Source organism: Bufo gargarizans, chromosome 7 (assembly GCF_014858855.1).
Source record: "Bufo gargarizans isolate SCDJY-AF-19 chromosome 7, ASM1485885v1, whole genome shotgun sequence".
In the NCBI taxonomy this organism is placed as follows: domain Eukaryota; kingdom Metazoa; phylum Chordata; class Amphibia; order Anura; family Bufonidae; genus Bufo; species Bufo gargarizans.
The window spans coordinates 129,545,087-129,559,203 of NC_058086.1; the positions used below are offsets into that span (position 1 = coordinate 129,545,087).

The 14,117-nt window shown below is 46.6% G+C and overlaps 1 protein-coding gene across 2 annotated transcripts in view; it reads right to left on the reverse strand.

Annotated features, from left to right (window-relative positions):
* Positions 1-14,117, reverse strand: part of WDR47 (WD repeat domain 47) — an 86,047-nt gene that overhangs the window by 20,910 nt on the left and 51,020 nt on the right. For both annotated transcript variants that reach the window (XM_044300954.1, XM_044300953.1), the window contains exons 10-11: positions 12,599-12,762; positions 12,321-12,490 (exon numbers count right to left, since the gene is read on the reverse strand). In XM_044300954.1, coding sequence (XP_044156889.1) covers positions 12,321-12,490; positions 12,599-12,762 — 334 coding nt within the window. The remainder of the gene's footprint in view (positions 1-12,320; positions 12,491-12,598; positions 12,763-14,117) is intronic.

Here is a 14,117-nt window from a genome sequence, read left to right on the forward strand (position 1 = left end):
GGGGGTTAATCGGAACAGGATGTCCGCTGAAATCATTCAGCGGTCATCCGGTCACAACGTCGGGGGGGGAGGGGGGTCACCGCATCGGCGATCGCCGCACACCGCAGGTCAATTCAGACCTGCGGTTTGCGCTTTTACCTTATCCGACGGGCGGTGCCATCAGGTCCCCATGCGGCCGTAGGGGGGACCCGATGTCATGAAAGGCAGCGCGATGACTTCCTTAGGCATCTGCGCTGCCTTCCGGTGACGAGCCTGTGAGATCCAGCCCCCTGGATCTCACAGGCCAGAAGCTGTATGAGTAATACACACTGTATTACTCATACAGCCAATGCATTCCAATACAGAAGTATTGGAATGCATTGTAAAAGGGATTAGACCCCAAAAAGTTGAAGTCCCAAAGTGGGACAAAAAAAAAAGTTAAAAAAAAAGTTGAAAAAAAAAAGTTGAAAAAAAAAGTTTTCCCCCCAAAAATTAAAAGTTTTAAGTAAAAATAAACAAAAATGTCATTTTCACCCAATAAAGTAAAAAAAAAATTGGTAGAAAATAGAAAAAAAAAAGTTGACATTAGGTATAACCGCGTCCGTATCGACTTAACCCCTCAGATGAACGCCGTAAAAAATAAAAACTGTGCTAAATAAACAATTTTTTTGTCACCTTACATCACCAAAAGTATAACAGCAAGCGATCAAAAAGGCGTTTGCCCACCAAATTAGTACCGATCTAACCGTCACCTCATCCCGCAAAAAATGAGCCCCTACCTGAGACAATCGCAAATCACAAAAAATAAAAACTATGGCTCAGAATATGGAGACACTAAAATATCATTTTTTTTGTTTTAAAAAAGCCGTTATTGTGTAAAACTTACATAAATAAAATAAAAAAGTATACATATTTGGTATCGCCGCGTCCGTATCGACCAGCTCTATAACAATATCACATGACCCATGAACACCGTAAAAAATAAAAACTGTACTAAATAAACAATTTTTTTGTCACCTTACATCACAAAAAGTGTAATAGCAAGCGATCAAAAAGTCATATGCACCCCAAAATAGTGTGAATCAAACAATCATCTCATCCCGCAAAAAATGAGACCCTACCTAAGATAATCGCCCCAAAACTGAAAAAACTATGGCTCTCAGAATATGGAGACACTAAAACATGATTTATTTATTTTTTAGTGTAAAACATAAATAAAAAAAGTATGCATATTCGGTATCGCCACGTCCGTATCGATCGGCTCTATAAAAATATCACATGACCTAACCCCTCAAATGAACACCGTAAAAAATGTAAAATAAAAACTGTGCTATAAAAAAACAATTTTTTGTCACCTTACATCACAAAAAGTGTAATAGCAAGCGATCAAAAAGTCACACGCACCACACGCAAAATAGTGCCAATAAAAACAGTTCTCATCCCGCAAAAATTATACCCTACCCAAGGCAAATCGCCCAAAAACTGAAAAAATTATGGCTCTTTGTTAAAAAAAAAAAAAAGAAATCATTGTGTAAAACTTACATAAATAAATAAATAAAAAGTATACATATAAAAGGTATCGCCGCATCCGTGACACCCTGGTCTATAAAAATATCACATGATCTAACCGGTCAGATTAATGTTGTAAATAGAAAAATAAAAAAACTGCGCCAAAACAGCTATTTTTTGTTACCTTGCCTCACAAAAAGTGTAATATAGAGCAACCAAAAATCATATGTACCCTAAACTAGTACCAACAATACTGCCACCCTGTCCCGTAGTTTCTAAAATGGGGTCACTATTTTGGAGTTTCTACTCTAGGGGCGCATCAGGGGGGGCTTCAAATGAGACATGGTGTCAAAAAAAATAAAAAAATAAAAATAAAAATGTTCAGAAAAATCTGCCTTCCAAAAACCGTCCAAAATTTAAATTCTGAAATTTCATCTCCATTTGCCAATAACTCTTGTGGAACACCTAAAGGGTTAACGACGTTCGTAGAATGTGTTTTGAATACCTTGAGGGGTGTAGTTTCTTAGATGGGGTCACTTTTATGGAGTTTCTACTCTAGGGGTGTATCAGGGGGGCTTCAAATGGGACATGGTGTCAAAAAAAAAAACAAAACAGTCCAGCAAAACCTGCCTTCCAAAAACCGTATGGCATTCCTTTCCTTCTGCGCCCTGCCGTGTGCCCGTACAGCGGTTTACGACCACATATGAGGTGTTTCTGTAAACTACAGAATCAGGGCCATAAATATTGAATTTTGTTTGGCTGTTAACCCTTGCTTTGTAACTGGGGAAAAAATTATTAAAATGGAAAATCTGCCAAAAAAAAAGTGTCAACTTACCAGTAAAATCTTCATTGGGGGACAAAAGAGATTTTACTGGTAAGTTTTACAAAATCCTGTTTTCTCGCCCATATTCATTGGGGGACACAGAGACCATGGGACGTCCAAGAGCAGTCCAACAGGGAGGGAAAAACCCCAGACCCATGAAGCAAGCGCCCGTGCAGTCAACTAAGAACTGTCGCCTGCAAGACCAAGCGGCCCACGCAGCAACTATCGATGCATAAGTATGCACCTGGCAACTTCTTGCGAACATGTGCAAGGAGGACCGGAGCCACCTTACATTACTGTGCAGCCAAAGCGCGATTCCTCCTAGCCCAAGAAGCGCCCACCACTATGGGGGAGTGAGCTGTGACACCTAAGGGTGGAACCTCGCTCCGAGCGCAGTAAGCTGCAGCACTGCCAGACCGAATCCAACGTGCAATAGCCCTTTAGGGGCCGCCAATCCCCAGCGATGACCCTTCTGAGAAAAAAAGGGGGTCCGTACGCAGAGAGGGACTGGAGGCTGCTAATAATGAGTAGAGCACTGACAACGTCCATAATGTAACTCCCTTCCGTAGGGCGCGAAGGAAAGGAACGTGCTATGGAAGTCAGAGAGTACCTTCGGGAGAAGAAGGAATGCTGAGAAAACCATATTCAGATCCCAAGGCTAAAAGGACGATACAGAGGAAGCATATGTGCCGCTCCTTGAAAGAAGATTCCCACGGGCACCAGGGAACCTGGAAGGCTGCCCAAGATGGAAGAGCCAACACCTGATCCATCAAGGAAACAAGGGCTAAACAAAAAGGTCCAACCCTTAAAGTAGAAAAGGAGAGAAAAAACACCAAAGTGAGGGGGACATCTTGGCTTCAGAGAAGCCTCAGAAGGACCTACAGGTCCCAGAATAGATACTGGCGATGCAGACTTCCTGTCCTGAATCATAGTGAGGAAGGTATCCGCCGAAAAACCCTCTCCACGTTAGAACGGCGGTCTCAATAGCCACACCGTCATTGAAAAGGTCATGTAAGACTGAAACCCCTGAAAGAAGGACGTCTCTGAGTGGCAGTGACCAAGGGACGTCTCCAGGAGAAGGAGGTCGGCGCATCACGCACAACGAGTCAGTTTCGGAGCGACTAGGATATGTCTGAATGTCATCCATCCGGACCTCCCGTAGAACCCTGCGAAGGAGGGGGAAGAAACTCCCGCCAAGGAGAATCAGGACCTCCATGGCGGATGCTTCCGGAACTCTGGCTCTGGAGAGAAGGCGGAAGCCCTTGTGCAGATACCGTTAGCGCACCCGGACCAATGGAAGAGTCCCTGTAGGAGGAAGAATGTGGAGGGCGGCACAGCCCACCAGTTAGGACCAGATCGTGTCTGGAATGGAAAGGCACCAAACGAATACCCGATGCAACGCAGGTGAGGGAAGGTAGCAATGTAGGAACTACCAAGGCATACGGGATGACAATTAACCATCAGCCAGAGGGGGAAAGGCAGGAGAAGCAATAGGCTAGGTCTAAGACTAACGCTATAGAGAAGTAGCCAAAAATCTAGCGGCCGTGCCAAAAGAACTCTGCCCGAGAAGGAAGCCAGGCAAGGGAAGTCACACTGCAATGCCAGCCCCATATCCCAGCAGAGGAGGGAACACCCGTAGAAGCCACCGATCCGGTGCTAAAGAGTCCACCGCCTAGCGAGGGGCTGTGTAGTAAGAACCCAAGCATGTAGGGAAAAATAATACCGCTACCACAGTGGTAGCCAGCGCTTGCCCTGGCAACGCAAAAAACTGAGGGAGAGGCCCGATACTATCCGTAGAAAATACGTGCCACACTGCCCCAGTCACGTGAAGCTAACCCTAAAAATTCTACCTGGAAGGGCGCTGAACAGGCGCAACTGCCAAGCTAGCTCCAGGGTAGGACCCCTACCAGAGGGAGATGTCCCACCGCAGCGACCATGAACTCGAACATTAGCGACAAGCCGCACCTGTGGAGGAAAACAAGCTGTAGAAGCTAAATCAGAGTCGCCAGCATAACCACTTCCCCAGAGAATGGGGAGTGGTGGGTAGAGAATACGGAGTCAGCGAAAAGAGTCGACCCGCTGGAACGTACTCACTAGGTAAGTACAACGGCGTATGTATTACATATTGATGCGGACAATATCAGGACCGACCGGAGCAACAGAGGCCCATGGAGAGGGGGGGGGGGGGGTCTGTAAGATCCACAAGTGATGCTAGGAACCCCCTGGAAGACAGAGGATGTCATAATCAGGTGTGAAACCAGCACCAGAAGAAGGATGTAACGATGAATAGCCACCGTATCCACTGGTGGCACCCATATAACACTAGGGTAAGAGTGTTGGGCGCCGGCGAGAACCAACTGTAGCTACGCCCTCTTGGAAATAAACGAAGGCACCTAGAGCCGTAGATGTTTAGTTACTCCCAGCTAGTGGATCACTAGCGGAAGGGGGAAATGCGACGGAAGCACGGTGATGTGCAACACTCCGCCTATGGCAGGATAGCGGACAGTCGGAACCGTATTCAATGGTAGAGTAATCAGCTACCTAAGGAAGGTGTGAGCATACGGCAAATACTGGTCAGTGGTAGGGAGAATACCCCACTTAAGATGGGGGGGCGAATGCCGACAGCGAACTAGCGCATATGGCGAGTCCTGTACCCCGTGGAGTGCAATATTGCACCTAAGGGGGTAATGCATAAAGCACATAATTTAACCAGTGACAATGTCATCACGCCACCGATGGATCTGCATATGGCAGGTCCCGAACCCCAAGTCATTGTACTTAGTCCACCTATGGCAGGGGACAATGTATACAGCAGGCACTGTATCCTGAAGTAGTGCAGTTACACCACCAAAAGAAGTGGGCATTGCATACGACAGTACTGCTGGCCACCTAGACGCAATCTCTGGAGGATTGCTTCGGACTCATATCAGGATCCGAATAAGAGATTCTCCTCTCTTTCTGGATGGACCCGCCCCAGTGAGGGAGGGTGTGTCTGAGCATGATTTTTAGGGAGCGGAAATATTAGAGGAGAAAATTGTCCTGCTGCGGTTCGCTTGCGCGTAGAGCTACCCTTCAGAATCTCGCCCCTGGCAGTTGTGGACCGCGCAGGCAGGAACTTATCAACCAAACCACCAGAGGGTGGAACGGAAACTCCCAGAAGTCTCTCCACCGGATTGCGAAGGTGGTGCATTATCAACCAAAGAACCCCGGACGGGAGATTTCAGCGGACCCCACTGGATTGCGCAGGTGGAGAATTATTAACCAACAACCAGGAGGGTGGATTGGGAATCCCAGAGGTCCTCCACTGTATGGTGCAGGTGTGCAGGTGGAGAATTTATCAACCAAACGGCCCCTTAGGACAGATTGGGATCCTGCAAAGATCCTTCACTGAGTTGCGCAGGTGGAGAATGATCAACCAAACAGCCCCGTAGGACGGATTGGGCTCCTGCAGAGAACCTTTACTGAGATGCGCAGGTGGAGAATAATCAACCAACCCTGCGGTGGTCCGTCACTGGATTTTGTAGGTGAAGAATCGTCAACCAAAACGGCCCCGGAAGACGGATTGGGATCCTGCAGTGGTCCCGCATTGGATAGTGCAGGTGGAGAATCATCAACTAAAACGGCCCCGGAGGACGGAATTGGGATCCTGCAGTGGTCCTTCACTAGATTGCGCAGGTGGAGAATCATCAACCAAACGGTCCAGGAGGACGGATTGGGATCCTGCAGCGGTCGGTCACTGGATTGCGCAGGTGGAAAATCATCAACCAAACAGCCCAGGAAGACGGAATGGGATCCTGCAGCGGTCCGTCACTGGATTGCGCAGGTAGAAAATCATAATACCAAACAGCCATGGAGGACAGATTGGATCCTGCAGGGGTCCGTCACTGGTCAACCAAACGGCCCGGAGGCAGTATTGGGAATTATGCGAGTGTGGCTGAGGAGGGGGACTTGTATGGACGGACATGTCCTATATTAATAAATATATTATATATATTAATAAATATATATATATATATTTTTTTTTTTTTATTTTTTTTATTTAAACAAATAGGAAGCCGGCCTCAATGACAAGAGGCAGTAAGGGGTTAAATTCTCCACTCATGTACAGTGTACTTAGGGGAAGGGCCCCAGATAATCAGGTGCCAGCCTAAGAATGGTGGGTGGCCATGAAGGGTTAAGGCAGTGGCTCAGCAGGTGACTGGGGGAGGGGGAGAAGAATTCGCGCCACAGTGCGCCCCCCCCCCCCTCCTCCCCCAGGGACGAAGGCTGCGGCCAGAGATTGCCTCCCCCCCCCACCTTGCTGCACCGGCCGTGTCACAGACCGGCCGGACTGAAGGGGGGCGTCACCCCGCCGGCTGGGCCTTTGATAGCGGGGGTCGGGCAGAGAAGGCGCAGGCCAGAGCACCGATGCGGTGCACGGTCGATCGCGCTGTAGTTAACCCCTTCCGGAGCAGCGCGACGGCGACCGCTCCAAGGGGTGTACTGTAATGTGGGAGGTGTCGGGGAGCAGAGTCTCCTCCACATGTATGACCGTCTGCCCTGCTGGCCGCCATATTTTTTGAGCGGGCGGCAAAAATCGCCTGTCGAACACAGGGCGGTTAACCCCTTCCTGGAGCAACGCAACGGCGTCCGCTCCAAGGGGAGTAAATGTGGGAGGTGTCGGGGGCGGAGCTCCTCCGCAAGTGTGAATGGCCGCCCTGCTGGCCGCCATATTCTTTGAGCAGGGCGGCAAAAAAAATCGCGGCCGGAGCACCGAAGCGGTGCCGGACGAACGCAGTGTGGTTAACCCCCTCAGGAGCGGTGCACCTGGCATCCGCTCCCGAAGGGGTGGATAAAGATAAATGCCTCCATGTCGGTGAGCAGAATATGTGCCGCTTCTTGCTGTGCTACGCTGCCTGTGAGTAAATAAGGAATTAGCACTAGGGAGTTACAAGTAAACCTAATTTGGCGCCAGTAAGCATACCGCACCTATTGACCCCCTATGTCCTTCTCAATCAACCAAACGGCCTGTGCGGGAGGGGAATGCTTCAGGGGTGCTGGGCTATGCTGAAGCCCTGTCTGGTCGCAGACTATGCCACCAAGAGGGAGGGGGGACCAACCCAGAGGGTTAAATACTCACCTAGTCCCGTGTACTCATCTCTCTTCTCTCTCCTGCCGCCATCTTCACCCCATCTCTGGTCCAGCAGGATCCCCCCTTCAGCTACTCGCACCGTAGTGGCAGGACGCTGGAAAGGGGGGCTTGGATGGGTGACCCCTTGGCTGGCGGGATGCAGTGGATCGAGGCTGCCCTGGTCCACCTTGTCTCCTGTGGGGGAGGCAGCAGTGCGGGACACCGGCACTGGTGCAACTTGACCCCGGGAGAACAGGGAGGCGAGGCATCCCTGTTTGCCCATCTGAAAAAGGTAAAAAAAAAAAAAAACTAAAATAAAAAAATCTTCAGGTGATGCCTCCTATTGACACTAGAAAAAACTGAAGCTATCTCCAGGCTGGAGGGGGTATAGCTGCCAGGGGAGGAGCTAACAGCTTTATCTAGTGTCAACGCCTCCTAGAGGACATAGCTATAGCCATGGTCTCTGTGTCCCCCAATGAATATGGGCGAGAAATTGTATCTCTATTTTCCATTAATTCTTGTGGAACACCTAAAAGGGTTAACAAAGTTTGTAAAATCAGTTTTGAATACCTTGAGGGGTGTAGTTTATAGAATGGGGTCATTTTTTTTCTATTATGTAAGCCTCGCAAAGTGACTTCAGACCTGAACTGGTCCCTAAAAATTGGGTTTTTGAAAATTTCTGAAAAATTTCAAGATTTGCTTCTAAACTTCTAAGCCTTGTAACATCCCCAAAAATCAAAATATCATTTCCCAAATGATCCAAACATGAAGTAGACATATGGGGAATGTAAAGTAATAACTATTTTTGGAGGTATTACTATGTATTTTACAAGTAGAAAAAAAAATGTATGCAAAAAAAAATAGATAGATAGATAGATAGATAGATATATATCTATATATATATATCTATCTATATCTATCCTCATTTCCCTGGTTCTTTTCTGGCCCTTTGTTTACATGCAATAAAAACAGTCTCTGCCCCTCCCCCTGGTAAGAGAGTGAATACAAGAGCTGCCCTGAGTGACATGTCTCCCTGCTGGGAGACTCAGCAGCATGTTGTACGTGTAGGACTACAAGTCCAAGCTGTATAATGACACTGCTAAGGGAGTGAATACAAGAGCTGCCCTGAGTGACATGTCTATCTGATGGGAGACTCTGCAGCATGTTGTATGTGTAGAACTACAAGTCCCAGCTGTATAATGGCACTGCTAATACACACAGGATCTTCCCCCTACCTTCTTATGCAATGCTCTCTCTAGTCCTTCAGCTCCTGTGCCCAGAATTGTCACTGCTGCAGATACCCAGTGTGTGCAGCTGAAGGGGTTAAAAATCCTAGGAGAGAGAGCAGACGGCAGTGAAGGGGGGCGTGGCCAGCACAGTGACGTCTCGTTTACAGGCTTGTAAACAACGTTTATCAGAGCAGGGAGAGAAGCTAACATCACAGGTCATGTGACCCTCAGTAAAATCTGAGAAACCAGCCACCGGAGATAAAGGGAGTTAATTGGAAAGCTGTTATATTTGCCCAGTTAGGAACATAGAAAGAACTAAAAAATTACTCGGACAACCTCTTTAAGGTGAAATAGGGCTGAGTCCTTAAGGGGTTAATCTCCCCATGATTGATAACGTTAGGGACTTCCAGGTTCTGAATTTATCAGTAAACAGAGGTTCCAGGGGTGCTATATTTAAAGTGTATGCCAGTTGGGGGTCTCTGGTGATCACAATCCCCAGGTACTTAAAGTGGTCCACCACCAGTAAATTACAGTATTGTGAGGGCCACGTATGTGTCCATAGGGGCATAACTGCGGATTTTGTCCAATTTATGTGCAAACCCGAGTACACCCCAAATGTTTCTATTATTTCAATTGCTCTAGGAAGCGTAGTCTCATGTTCATCCATAAAAAGAAGGAGATCATCCGCATATAATCCCACTTTATCAGTCCTATCTCCCATGCTCACACCTCTGAAGACCTGATCTTGCCTGATTCTGAGGGCGAGATGTTCTATCGCTATGGCTAACAGTAGCGGCGACAGGGGGCACCCTTGCCTAGTGCCTCTATGGAGCTCAAAAGACTCTGAATGCGACCCATTTACGAATATGCTTTCTTTGGGAAGCTGGTATAATATCTCCACCCACTTGATAAACTTAGGGCCAAAGTCAAAGCTCCGTAACACTTCTATTAAGTACAACCCCTCCACTGAATCAAAGGCCTTAGCCGTGTCTAGCGATGCCAGGGCCCAGTGCTTATCTCCTGCCGCTCCTATCTGCGATCTCCTAATGTTATCCGATGTCGATCTGCCCGGTATGAAACCCGACTGATCTTTATGTACTATAGTGGTGATTACCTTGTTCAGTCTAGTATCCAATAGCCTAGTAAGTATTTTATAATCTAGGTTCAGGAGCGAGATTGGTCTCTATGACCCACACTCCAGAGGGTCTTTATCTGGCTTCAGTATCACCACTATAGTAGCATCATACATGGACTCTGAGAGCCGTTGCTGAGTAGCCAGATACAATTTAAGGCCCCATGCACACGGCCGTGTTTCACAGCCGTGTGCGGGCCGTGGAACCGCGGCCTGGATCCCTCCTGAGACCAGGAGCGCACGGCGTCACTGGTTGCTATGACGCCGTGCGCTCCCTGCTGCCGGCACAGTACAGTAATACACTGGTATAGGTCAAGAAGTTAGGGGCCCAATACATCAGCATATTTAGAATACACTTCTATCAGAATTCCGTCCGGGCCAGGCGCATTACAAGCCGGCAGCTCCCTTATTGTCATTTGGATTTCTTCTAGCGAGATGTCAGCTTCTAATGGGTTCCTGTCCTCTTCGCTAAGCTGGGGATGTGCTACCTCCATTAAATAATTCCCCAACTCTTGTGTTGTATATTGAGCTGCAGACTTGTAAAGGTCTCGATAGAACCCCTTGAAGCATTCCAGTATATCCCCGACTGATTCTACCACCAAGCCCTCAGGATTCTTTATACTAATAACCGGGGGGGGACGGGGGACATGCTGTTACTACGTACAATTTGAGAAAGTAATTTGCCCGCCTGATTACCCATCTCAAAGGATAGCTGCTTTAAAAAGAATAAATTGCGCTCACTCTTTTCCCTGAGGTGCATCATATAAAGCCTACCTTTAAGCATCCATTCTTGTCCATTCACTTCAGAGGGATTGGACCTAAATAAGTTCTCTGCCTCCTTGCAATTAGTATGTAATTCCAGCTCCTTGCGTGCAGAATCTCTTGATATAGGATATGGACGACTTGAGGCATCCCCTCAAGTAGGCTTTCATAGTCTCCCAAGGTAACAAATCATCAGTCATCTCATCTTGCACTTACAGAAATAACTGAAGCGGGTCCAGAATTCTATCATTTGCGGTTATAAGAGACATACAGAATGGATGAATGTGCATTTTGATACTCTGATCGACAACATCATGGAGTCTGAGTTTAGCATAGACCGGTGCATGATCCGAGGGTCGCTGTAATCCATATCCAACATCCACAAGATCTGTAGATATTGCTGCATTGCCCAGAAGATAATCAATTCTAGACAAGGCACCCCCCCCCCTGGCAGGAGTAAAGCAGGAGTACTCTCTCTGAAGTGGATGTTTCAGTCTCCACATATCTAACCATCCCAGTTCCTTAATCATTCTAGAAAGGTTGGTGACATGTTGAGTGCAATCACCTTCTCCTCTTCCTGAGTGAAATCTATCCATATCTTCATGCATCACTAAATTAAAATCACCCAGAGTAGTTTAGCATTGGGGTACTGCGCAGCAAAGCTCATCGCCACCTGGAATATGGTTACAGTAGCACTAAATGCGTACGGGTCGACACATTCCAGAGGAGTGGCAATACTTGTTCATAAGAACATTAGATGGGAGGTTCAGCAATCTGTGGTGGATCCAGAAGGGCAATATATCCTTGTATATGCAGCCATCAATTGTGTTCCATATGTCGTGATCAACATATACAATCCCAAGGCAAGGGACAGACAGCTCTATTATACAGCAGGAGGACTAGGTAACGCAGCACAGAATCACTATACACAAGGACAACGCTGCACACATCTCCTATATGCCTCTTTGGCCCCTGGGGGAAGGGTCTGCACTCCTCCGCCTACCGGAGACCATAATAATCCATTGCATTCCACTGTTAAATTGAATAGTTAAAATGAGAAACCAGTAAAAGGAATCTGACAGTACAGAATTTCATGGCCGTTGTACCCACACATACTGTAAAGTAAATGATATTTTAAATGACATGCACGTGATTACAGGCTGTCACTAGAAACAAGGTTTATATAAAGGGCAACTCTAAACAAACCAGAAATCACTGAACTAGCCTCCTAACTTCAAACGCAAAGGTTTTACATTCTTAGGGGGGTACTCCAGCTTTTTGATATTTATGACCTACCCTCTGTAGCTAGTCGGTGTCAAGTGTTGGGGGTCCAACACTTGACACCGACTAGCTACAGTATGCCCGCAGGGCCACTACACGGTGAAGGGAGCCTTTTGGTTCCAGCTCCTTCCACTGTTTAGTTTCTGGCACCGGCGAAACAGCTGAATGGCGGGGTGCTGGATGTGGGGCCCCCACCAATCCGATATTAAAAGCTGGAATACCCTTTTAAAGTTGTGGTAGATCCCAGGGTCATAAGAAGTGGAGATCGTATTTCCTCCAGGACAGCATGGACTCCGGACATAGGCTTCTGAACTATTTCAGAGGAGAAATCACTCAATATGAATCATCCCTGTTAACCCATTATGAAACGAAAGTAAGAAAAAAACCCTCTGTATGGATGCAGTATGGCACATAACATGAAATATTACTAATGTCAGGCAAGGGTACAAGAAAAGTGCAGTATGTGACAATCTGTTAAAACGCACTCAGTCTTACCTGTTGCATTACATGTTTCAGCATTAAAAGGCAGCACCTTCACATACTTGTCATTAGACCCAGTAGCTAGTAGCTGCCCGCACGGGCTCCAGGCCACACAGTAAATGGACCCTTTGTGGTGTTTGTTCCTCTTAAATCGAACCATTGGCTGTATGGGGCTGCTTGGGGTGCTGAAACAACAGTAACATGGGTATGGATAGGTGTACATCGCTAATGGCCTATGTAAGCCATCCTAAGTTGTGTCACTTACAGCAATAACGGATTCTAAGATCCTATACCTGGTAGTATCCAATGAGTCTGGGTAAGCGCAAACTCTAAGAGTCTTGGAATTCGATCCAACAGCATAAAGTGACCCACTGGGGTGAAAAGCCACAGCTCTGACTGCTTGAGTATCCTCCAGGGTTGTCAGACAGATAAACTGCTGCTTTGATTTTCCATCTGGCTGTTAAAGTGACATAATTGAAAAACGTAATGGTAAGAATCCATGTGCAAACCATATAGCTAAAAATCCACACTTAAGAGGAAAGACTTGGACTGCTGTAAACAAGTCAGTGTGCCTTTCTAATCAAAAGATGACGAGTAATTTACAGCTATTAAAGGGGTTCTGCCATTATAACATCTTATCCCCTATCTACAGGATGGGGATTACGTGTCTGATCAGCAGGGGTCTGCCTGCTGGGACCATCAACAATCACTAGAACAGGTGCCTATGTTTGAATGAAGCTTTGAACATGCATGCTTGTGCCCAATCCCCCACTCAAGTCATCGGCAGGACCCCTGCGGATAGAGGATATGTTGTAGTGATGGGACAAACCCTTTAAGTCCAAACAAGAAAGACTAAAGTGTAGAGGTAAGTCAGAAGTCTTTTACAAACCACTACAAGAATAAATAACATGGAAGCTCAAATACTGAGCCATGAAATATACCAAGTACAGACCACATTATGTCAGACACAGAACAGGAAATGAAATATGAGATATCTAAATATCTTCTCATATAGGTAACTGATAAGTATTGTACCACAAACGATCTTCATAAAATATTGAGAGTAACTTCAAGAGTCACTGTACTTTCACACAGTTGCATTTAATAGAGAATAGTGCAGCTCGAGAATTTCTAAAGTCACTTCAATTAAAAAAAATATGCCTACATCCACCTGAAAAAAGCTGTAAAGGCCACTAGGGGTCTCACTTCCACATAATTTGCAGTCCACTGCCTGTTGTCAGGAAAGATCTGTCCCTAGTAACAGGGACTCAGACGACAACTGAAGAAGTGGGGTGGTGTCAGAGCTAGCTGAGATCCCGAGCCTGATAAAGAACTGCCTCTACACAGCTTCTGAATTCTCAGGAGCCTCCTGTGTGCCTGTAAGCACGATTCACCCCCCCTCCCTTTTTTCTGTTCTGTGAGCTCCGAAGCTGAAAACAAACAAGTGGGAAGTAAGGGAAAGGATGTCACAGCAGTACAGTGCTGGCAGACTTCACAGAAGGAAAACACCCCCTACTTCTGAGTGAAATGCTTCTAGTTGTGCAGCCAGCTGAAACAGGGAATAATGTGGCTGAAAGACTTTAGGGAAGCCCAAAACAGACCTGTTCTTTCAGTTATGATGTACAAAGCACAGCCATTATGAAAACTTTTTTTTTATAGTCAGGTTTTAAATACTGTATTTTGCTTCAGGTATCTTGCATGAATTTCAAAAGGAATTATTTTTATTCAAAGAGGTATAGATGTACAGACTGCAAACATATGGCATACAAATGGACTTGTCTAACAACTAAGCTGTATACTGTACATTTATTT